The 10,634-nt window shown below is 39.5% G+C and overlaps 1 protein-coding gene across 7 annotated transcripts in view; it reads right to left on the bottom strand.

Moving 5' to 3' along the window:
* The window catches only part of FAT1 (FAT atypical cadherin 1), a 164,239-nt gene that overhangs the window by 59,310 nt on the left and 94,295 nt on the right, over positions 1-10,634 (bottom strand). For all 7 annotated transcript variants that reach the window (XR_002104264.1, XR_002104265.1, XR_002104266.1 and 4 more), the window contains exons 5-7: positions 7,044-7,373; positions 6,289-6,499; positions 1,813-1,952 (exon numbers count right to left, since the gene is read on the bottom strand). Coding sequence is in view for 4 of the 7 variants with exons in the window: in XM_019552750.1 (XP_019408295.1) it covers positions 1,813-1,952; positions 6,289-6,499; positions 7,044-7,373 (681 nt within the window). In the remaining 3 variants the exon portion in view is untranslated. The remainder of the gene's footprint in view (positions 1-1,812; positions 1,953-6,288; positions 6,500-7,043; positions 7,374-10,634) is intronic.

Below are 10,634 nucleotides of genomic sequence, written 5' to 3'. Positions count from 1 at the left end.
GCCATGAGCCCTCCAACCCCCCCTGCTCTCCCAGCCCCCCTTCCCCCATGGCTGCCTCACCTGGCCCCAGCTCCTGGCTCTTTAAAAAACAAAACAAAACAAAACAAAAAACCCCCTGCACTCACCAGATGCTGCAGCAGCCGTCAGGCGTTCTGGGGGCTCATGGAAGAGACCCCCATGCAGCGTGGGGCAGTGGGGAGCAATGGGGACTGCCCCCCACCTGGTAGGAGCTGGTGATTCCAGGACTTTGTTATTTTAAAGAGCCGGGAGCTGGGGCCACACGGGGTTGCTATGGGGAGGAAGGGCTGGGGGGCTCATGGCAGAGCCCCCCATACAGCATGAGGCAGTGGAGGCAGTAGGGATTGCCCCCCAGCCTGGCAGTAGCCAGCGACTGCTGGGCTTTTTTCTTCAAAAAGCTGGGGCCGGGCAGAGCAGCCGTTGATGGGGCTGGGAGAGTAGGTGGGGGATAAGGCCAATTTGGCAGTGGTCGAATCTCCAAAATCAGCTTTTGCTGAATCGATTTGGGACAGTGATTTAGAATTATTACATTGAATCATTGTCCCCTGAATCAGCTGAATCCGAAGCGAATACTAGGTGCTTCGCACTGGCCTATTAGCTATAAATACTTCTTACCTGTAGTAATGGGAGCTCAGCTACATTCATGGAACCATCCACCCTAACCTGGGGCTGTATATCCAGGCACTGGGGGAGGAAATTCAGCAGGAACGAGCAGAGCTTCAGGAAACATGCGCAAGACCTTAATCTACATTCTGTCATCTTCCTAAAAACAACCCCAGGCAACAAAAACTCTATCTTCAAATCTACTGCACTGCCAGGAAACCTTCACAGGAGCCAGAACTACTTTAGAGAAAATTAGGGCACCTATATATATGCCTGATGCCAGCTCCAATACATTCTAATTAGAACATGCCAGAACAGATTCAATTAACCTAATTAGCATGCCCCAGCAGCCTCAGCGTCACATGTATTCAGCATCACAATGTTTCAAAATGGCAGTGGGGGGACTTTAAGTAAAGCTCATCAAACAAACTTCACTTGAAGTGCCTTCGCTGGCATTTTGAAGTGAAGGACACTGAACACACGAGACACTATGGGCATTTTAAAGGGGCTCCTGAGAGCAGCTCTAATTAAAATACCCCATCCTGGAGCATGTGTAAAGACATCCTTAGTTTCTAAGGAATCCAGCATCCTTTTACACAGGTGAGAAACTCTACCTCCCTGGAAAAAAACCAAGTGAAGGAATCTCCACAAGGGGGTGCTCACTGAATTTTTTTTTTTTATTATATAGAGTTTGCTTACATGGGTTTTAATATCAGAAGGGAAGATCCAACTCAAAGTAGGTTGCAGTTAGTTTTGTTGTGCAGACCAATGATAATACCAAGTACTTATGCATCCTGAACTGAGAGCTTGTCTTCCACAGATCTCACAGTGATTTACAATGATCTCTTTAATAACTCCCTAACCTAATCACCATAGTTGCTGACTTTTTTCCCCCCTGGCATTAATCCTTTTCTTGTTAGCAAATCATGTATACAAGGGCTGAGCTTCTGCTTCTCATTTACCTAGTGAATATAGGAACACGATACAACTTCAAAGTTGCTGATTTGAGCTGTGCATTAGCTACATTCACATAACCTTTCTACTTCAGCTGCCAAACACTAAAGAGCCATCAATATAGGAATCTACTCCTTTTTAGATATAGTTCCTAATTCATACAAATACCATACCATATACAAAAAAACCAGCTACAAATTCTTCCTTCTCTAAATACATCATTAGAAATTTTATTACCTGAGTGCTGATAGATCTGGTTCCATCTGTTGCCTCTACTGTCAGGTTGTAATTTGATTTCTGTTCTGCATCAAGAGGTCTAGCGACAATGATGGTTCCGGTGCCCTTGTCCACATCAAAACGGCTGTCATAGTTGCCACCTGATTCAAAAAATTGGAAGAGATAGTTCATAAAATACTGCATTGATATAGTGCTGTTTGTTATCTCATGAAGCTTAATGGAGGTGGAAAAACAGAAAGTGTTTTAAAAACTTTGTTTGAATGGCAATCTAGTGGTAGCAAAATATTATCACTTGGGGGTATTTAGGTCTAAGCACATCCCTCATATGGCTTTGGCTGACTCATGCCACTGACTGCATTCAGATTGTTCTTCAGATTGTTGACTACCCATCACTAAACCTTTAAATCAACATGTACTCTTTTCCTAAAGACACGCTGCAACACAACCACAGGTTACTGGATCTGTTTGCAGGAAGTATGGCAAGTGTAGTGCAGGTCAGAGTAAAATATTCCAACAGTCCCACCTGTGCGTCTCAAAGCTTCCTGAAAGGCATGCAGGTCCATAGTCTCAAAAAGGTGTTTAGGCACCTAACTCAGATGGAAATTAATAGGAGTTAGATGCCTATCTTGAGGATTTGCCTACGCTGCTTTTCTGAAACTCATTTACTTCCCTTGCAAAACTTCCCAAATTGCCCTCTGATATATAGTTCAATAATCATCTTGAAATGGAGCTGAATAATCAGTCAGTTCATTTAAATGTTTAATTAATCATCATCATAATATTTTTGACACACTGAGCCAACTGCCCTGACAACACAGTAGCCATGAAGATCAAATATTGTTAACAGTGATGAATACTGGCCATTAAGTTCACTGATTTCAACTTTTAGAAAAAAACTATCTAAAATGGAGGAATTAATTCTATTTTTGTCAACCTAATGCTTGTAGTAGCAAAGCCATTTGTCCTAATTATGTTGTGCATATGTTTTCTAATTATATTTTAGGACCATACTATTCAGACATAAGCTGAGGAGATTTTTATAAGATCTGAAAGGCTTAGTTTTGTAAAAAAAACCCACTGAGTTTCACATGTGAAAAGCCATGTCTTAAAGTGAGGGAGCAAAATAACATCAATGCTAGAAGTCCACTTTACTCGAAGAATGGTAAATTCTGAAATTAGCTACGTTTCAAACCTGAACAGATTTTGCCTTTAGAGTGTTACATCTGCCTGGGAAAGATGGGCTGGACTCTGCTTCATTTACTGACAGAAATTTAGTAACAGTGAATGGTAGTGATTTTGGCACTTCTGGAGTCTCACTGCTGTTCAGCTACCCTTACAGTCTCAGAAAAAAAAATTCCACAGCATGAACACAGATATAAAATGGTACGGTGAGAAATTCAAACACTTCAGTTTGAGTATATTTGTACCCTTCAGAAAGTGTGTCCCTAACTTCTCTTCTGCTGTTGGTAAGTAATATCGTTTCTCCATATGGTTAATAAATAGGAATTTCATATCTGGGTCTAGCTGCATTCCCCACTAAAGGGGAATAACAGAGTGATTGGGCATGGCCTGTCTGGTTACGTTTGCTTTAAAATAAAGGCAATTTCACCAGCTTACTTTATTGCTTTTGTGTTAGAAATCCTAAGTCCTGCAATGCTTTTACAAGCAAATTACAAATTTTGTATAAAATTTTTATTGTATTAGTGGTGATTATCTGTTTCTCAACTGAAGCAGCAACCAGCCCATCAATCTCCATCTGGTATATGAAAGGGGCAGTAGCAACAATTTTGGCCAAATACCAAAACGAAAACTCGGAAATGGTGCTGAATGTATGTAATGATAAAAAAAACAAAACCAAAACCAACCTGTTACAAATGCAACTATAAAATCTTTCATTCTTGAAGAGTTACTAAAATATTCAAAAATGTATGCTTTTGTTTCAGATCTCATAATCTGGTAATAAATTATGTGATCTCAGCAGATACCTTCTGCTGTACAGTTCAGGTCACAAGCCATCTGAAAGATGTAAAATACTTCACTAGCAAGCTTGTCTCCTGGCACAGCCAAAAAGAAAGAAAGCATGGAAAGCAAGCACAGAACACAAAGGAAAGCTGTCAATCAAATTAATTCATGCTATTAGAAACAGTAAAGAGGTGCAGTAAGATCATTTGTAAAAACAGCTGATAACTTGACAGTGAACTATTCATATATCTATCAAACTATCCAAAGCACTTTTTGTTAAGAAAAAAGGTGCAAGTTGCAATCTCTGGGGCCTAGTTCTGCCATTGATCTCTCTAAAAAACTCCAAATGGGAATTGTGGGTTAAACAACAGCAGGACAAGGTAATGTGTTTTCAGTGCATTCACAAAACAACTAAGCATACAAATATAAACACCATAAATGCCTAAACCATATCGTATGCTTAGAAGGAAAAAAACAACAGATATATCATTAGGATAATAACACATTATACACAATGCATGGCAGCTGAAACAAAGGAAAAGAAAGAAAAAGAGTTTAATTGCACTGTATGTCCCAAAACCAGGAACTACCAGATCCCACTAAAAGAGACATCCCAGAAAATATAATAATTCTGCTCTATTTAAATTGCCTTTACTAGAATTATACGTAACTTCTTCCTTTTCAGGTCTAAGACCTTCTCCTTCCTTGTTTTTCTTGATGTTTGGCAACCCTGGCCTCCCCCTGTCTGCCTATTTTTCATCCCAAATGAATTTCCTCCCTGGGTCACGGTGTGGAAATTTCTACCTTTTAGTGGAAGAGAAGAGAAACTTGCCACTGGTAAAAATGTGTCAGTTGATCCACTGTAACTTTTTCTTCTATCTACTCCTACCCTGTAGTAAGTGAAGCTTAACAACAACTGACCCTGAGCCAAACAGGTGGTAAATTAATTGGAGGTTAACTTCCTTCTACCATGAGATACTAACAAAATAGCTACAGCAAATTCAACTGAATCACAAGTTAAGTCCCCTCCTCCCCACTCAATAGCTTTAACTGTTTATTCTATGTATGACATCAGATAAATTGCCTTGCACATCTGTCTTACCAACTATTTACTTACTTATTTCCTGCTTCTACTTTGGAAGGGGGTAGGGGAAGGAGATAGTGAACCCTTGCTTCTCACTGCTGCTACCACTGGTGCAGATAGACCTTACTGTGGAATAGATATATCCCATTACTCTACTACCTGGACGTATGGAAGGAGACTTCACTTTCCCTTTCCTATTTTTAAAAAATATCTGAGTGTAATTTTATTGAACAGGAACCTTCATTTTATTTATTTTTATAAAATGCTACTCTCTGTCTAAATATTAGTATTAAAACAACATCACAACCAGCCCTGAATGAAAAACCCTTCTGGATCATGAAGCCACCTTTTAGGGACAGCATATACATATATACATACATATGTCTGTATGCATGTACAAGAGGACTTTTAGAGATGATTAGGGAAATGACATTTGTATAATTATGGTAAATGGATTAAGGTTTGCAAAGTTTAATTATCTCTCTAACTTCCTTAGGAATAATTTAAAAGTGAAACAATGTTGCAAAAACCTGAAATGTGATAAAAAGTTAAAGACTAGTCTTGATATTTTCCTTTTGCGATTCAAAAATAATCTGGATTCACATTCACAACTTAGATTTCCACAGATCCCTGAGATAAGGTAGGCACTCAAATCTCATAGGTGGGTATCTTTGAAAATCCCATCCCCAGAGTCTTGTAGAGATGAGGTGGGTTGTGACAGGGTCAAAATAGCACTTCGGTGGATAATTAGCAGATGTTAGCAGTACCTAATTTTGAAAAAATGAGCAAAAAAAAATCTTTTTAAATATCAGCTATATGTTAAATGTAAACTCTCTACACTCTTCCTATTTGGCAAATATCAGCTACCTCCACTATCACAGTCTGGTATAGAGTCTCCAGGGGTAGAAATTCCAAAAAAGAAATAGCTATACTTATATTTACATAGAAGTACAATAATTATATTAACATTAATAACTGACAGCACTTCAAAAAGCTGACAGCACTTTAAGTCTTCACTCTCCTGGCTGTATCCAGGGATTGGGTACAAGAAAGCAGTGTGAGCACTGAATTCTCTCTCACCTGTCTTGGGGTGCAGCAACCCTCACTAGCACAGAGAAGCATCATTCTTACTACTTTTTCTAAGCCACAAATTGCCTCTTAGTTCATTTATAAAATGTCTGCAAGTCACTTCTAAAGTTATAATAGAACATTTCTGTAATCATACTGTTATTTAAAAACAATGTTCTCTTCAAATTTTAACTTCACTCTAACATAATAATAAAGATCTTAAGACTAATACACTTACAGTTAGAGAAATTCAACCTTCTTTGCTTTTCTGATAGGATAGAAAGTGGGCTGGTAAGGAAGCCTTAAAAACACAACATTCACTAAAATATACTTAACATAGAAAACCCTTAACACATCCTTACCAGTAATGTCAAACCAGAGTGGTGTGCCAAGAGGTTCAACAGCTATTACACCGATCATGTGAGCTACTGGATCACTCTCCATCACCGTAAAAGAAAAAAACATTTCCTCAAAAAAAATGGGTTCTGTGGGTGGGATGGGCTTTGAAATCCATTCTATATGAAGCCGAGTTGTTGATGACTTTTGTGGGCGTCCATTATCCACAGCTTTAATCTAGGAAACAGAGACATCTTTTGTACAAAAGAAACCACATAATCATGTTTATTGCATTAGCAAAAAACCCCACAAACATACACACATAAAACCCCAAAATGCTCATCACTAGGAGACAGATTAAAAAAAAAAGAGCTAAGTACCTGCTGCAAGGCACTACATACCTTAACTTCCTTGGGAAGCCAGTGGGAGTTAAGGGCATACAACACTTCATAAAACTATTCTTTTGGCTGCTATAACTTTCATATTTATTTTACCGGCTTCCTTAAAAATAGTTTAGGTTCAGTTGTCACATTTTAAATTTCAGACATGTTTTCTATTTGCCTCTCTACCAATAAGGACAGCAACATTTTCTTACTCTCAGTGCAAGAAAACAGCATCTGAATTAATGGTTAATATAGTAAAAGTGCAATATTTCTGAATCAGTATCAAGTGTTGCCTGGTACTTCTTAATTTGCAAAATACAAAGTCACTCAAGCAACAACTATGGAGTAACAAGTGATGAGGACCTTACAGATTCAAAGCATATGTATTCTCAACTCACAGAAAGAATATCATATTCTCCTGCTGCAGAAAATTTCTTTGATGAAACCACTCCTGTTTTCGGTTCAATAAAGAATTTGCCTTGTTCATCACCGTCTTCAATGCTGTAAGATATTTCTGCATTGGGGCCTTCATCTTTATCTGCAGCAATAACCCGATAGATAGGTTCTCTCTTTGCAGTTCTTTCTCGTTCTGGTTTATCACGCTCTGGAAGCCTGATTTTGTAGAACTTTTGCAAAAACTGAGGCTTATTGTCGTTTTCATCTAAGACCTTTATAATCACCCGGGCGATGGTTGATTTTGCGGGAATGCCGTTATCTGTTACAGTTACCTATTTTTATAAGGGAGATATGGTTAATCTTCAGTTGAAGCATGGTCTTTTCAAGATTACATTAATTCGTTTCTCCAAATATTCTTCAAACACCTACATTGTTCTATAACAACGGAATAGTTCTTCAACTATATTTCCCTGCAGAAGGCTGACTATAGATATTTAATGACTATTTTAAAAGCACTAAAGACATTTATTCAGTTTTTGTTTTAACATTTTGACTCTAAGTGTATCATGTAGGAGTTAAATCGACATATATTAAAATCAACAGAATAATTTTTAACACTGTATTTGAAATGCTAACTTCTTGAATGTCAGCACCACTGTGCACATTTTATATATTACTGCAAGTAATAGCTTTATGTAGTAACACGTTAATATATATTTTAAGCATAGTGTTCTTTCAAAGCTGTTGTTTTGAGTTTAACGGTTTGCGATTTTCCAGCTCAAAAGATGCAATTTATAAAGGGCAGGAAAATGTATAACTTTTGAGATTTGACAGGATTATGCATTCAAAGAAAGCAATACACTTTAAGACATGAAAATCACTATCCTGTTTGAATGAGGGATAAAAAATAGCCTTTTCAAATATAAGCAAGTGCATAACACAATTCATTTCCCATTTCTCCTTTATGATCTGGAAACAAAACATACCCCCTCCTATTTTTATTTACTAGGGGTGCAGGGATAGAGAATTTCTGGGCTGATACCAATGCCCAATTTTTAATGAACCATATTGGCCAATTAGCCAATTGCTGATATACTGTCGCAGCTTGGAGAGCAGTATCCGGCTGGTAAGTGTTGTGGGGAAAGAGGCAAGGGAAGGGGGATGCGGGGAGAGTGAGGCCCCAGAGGTGAGGGAGGGACTGGGCTGGGGCAGGTGCTGCACAGCTGGGGTGGGGTGCACAACAGAACAACGTGCAGCTCATCCAGGGGGCACAGGGAGGGAGGGGGCGGTTCCACCGCTGCATGTTCCCCATCGCTCCTGGGGGGAGGTATATATTCCCGGATCTGCACGTGGGGCGAGGGTGGGTTGCCACTGCCCTCCCAGTGCTGTTGGCTCCTGCCCTGAGCACAGCCTAGCCCAGCCCCCCACTGAGAAGAACCCTGCACCACTCTGCCCCCAGATCACAGCAGCAGCCTGCCTGCACTCCATACCCCCTGTGCTCTCCTGGGGTGTGCACAGCAGCAGGAGCTGCCTCCCTCTGCGCTCCTGAGACAAGCCATGGCTCTGTCCCATGCCCCACCCTGGATGTGCAGCACCTGACCCTGCCCCAGCCCCATTCCCTCCCTCACCGCTGGCGCCTCTATCTGCCTCCCCTCGCACAAACTTACCAAGCAAATTCGACCCCTCTCCACACTGCTGGGCTTCACTCCTGGATGCCTGCATGCTGCCACGCAGCTGCGTGCACGCACACGGCATTTACTGGCTACATTATCGACAACGTTGGGCAAAAAAAGCCAACTATCGATACTGTCAATTTTCCCAATACCAGTGTTGATGCAATATGAGACCAATGTATTGGTGTACCTCTATTATTTAACTCTTCTACAAAAGCTACACACACACACACACACACACACACAAAGCCATCTCTCTCAATATTAGCTTCAAGGTTGATCTGACTTTATTGGTAACAGCGGTCCACAAACGACTAATAAAAAGAGATTCATGTTCATCTGAGTTCTTTTAGAAAGTGATGAAGGAAATGATACTTACCGACTGAAAAAAGACCAAACTGGTAGGGAAACTCCAGACATTTATGATAGTATTACAAGCCAAGGTAGTTTAAAAATCTTTCTTAAAATTGTTTTACTACCTGCTTTAAGGCAGTAATGTATTTTCAGATTTTTTTCCTCCTGACCTTATGGCTGTCACTCATGAACACAACTTAATTAATGTAATTACTACAGAATCAGGCACAAAGTGTTAATACTATTTACAGCCTTCTATGCAACAGGTAACATGATTAGAAATGTGGTGGCCTGGGAGAGAATTTAGCTGAAAATGTGGCAAACATTCAGAATAAAATGACTGGTTAACATTGTTACAAGTCTATTATCAACAGCAACAATTTGTTTAAATCTCATAAATTTTCTGCCATGACCTGCCTGTCCTACACCTACCAATTAGTTAAGAATGGTTTCCAAAGAAATAGAAGGAATACTTATAGAATAATATTCACTAAGATAGTGATTCTCAACCGGTACCTTGGGATTCTTTCAAGGGTGCCATGGGTTCCATGCCATGTTAGCACTGTCAGGTGTGCAGACACAATTCACAAGACAAACTCAGAGATTTCAAATAGGAATTAATAACATCAAAAAGATTGACCACTGTGGTTTTTCTGAGTTTTTTGCAACAGAAAAATTATTGTATTGTTTTTCCATAGTCAAAAAAGGTAGTGAAAACTAAAAGCTGGTATTTTCTAAGGGATTAATTGAGTCTAATGAGGGGTGTCTTGAGTCTAAAAAGATTGAGGACCACTGCCTTAAGAGGTACCAGATCTTTTGACCATGGACCCAGTTCATTTCTACCAGTAAGAATAATTCTTACAGGTAAAAAAATAGCCCAGGAGCTGGAGCATATCTGTTCCAGCTCCCCCAGTGTAGAGCTACATAGGTGACCTTTCCAGCCAGGAGCCACCTGAAAGATGTTTCTCCCGGAGGGGGTATGTTCCCATATGAGAAACGGAATGACTGCTTAAGCACTTGCAGTTTCTACTGAGAGAATGACGATTCTCCTGGTAGAAATGTAATGCCTGTATATGGCTTTCCTTGATCTCTATTATTCTTTCTTTTCTTTCATAGTCTTCATTTTTAGCTAATGGATTTTAGCTTTTCCATACTCATATGAGCATACACAAAATAATATGAAGCATTTCTAAATTAGCACAGCGTGCCGTTCTTCTGTCTTATCTGTGGACTCCTGTCCACCAAGGTACTCTTCTGTTTTCTTTATTATGTCTCTCCTTTTCTTCATTTATCGAGTCACCTTCTTTTCCTTTGTGTTCTCTTTCTTTGCCTTTCCTTTACCATCTCTTTTATTACACAGAAACACACAGGAACGTTTGAGGGTCACCAAAGCCTGGCCTTCTGTTATCACAGGAAACTGATAGTGTAGTATACACTCACCTAATCCTAATGGATGATTGCTTAAAGCTCTAAAGGAATGCAAAAATCAAACAAAAAACAAAGGTCTCTGCCAACAAGTTTAGTGGGAAATGGCTTCCAATCAGCAGTTTAATTCTATATCTGATT

Source organism: Crocodylus porosus, unplaced genomic scaffold (assembly GCF_001723895.1).
Source record: "Crocodylus porosus isolate Cpor-Errol unplaced genomic scaffold, CroPor_comp1, whole genome shotgun sequence".
Lineage (NCBI taxonomy): Eukaryota > Metazoa > Chordata > Crocodylia > Crocodylidae > Crocodylus > Crocodylus porosus.
This window is presented reverse-complemented; position numbering and strand designations above follow the sequence as displayed.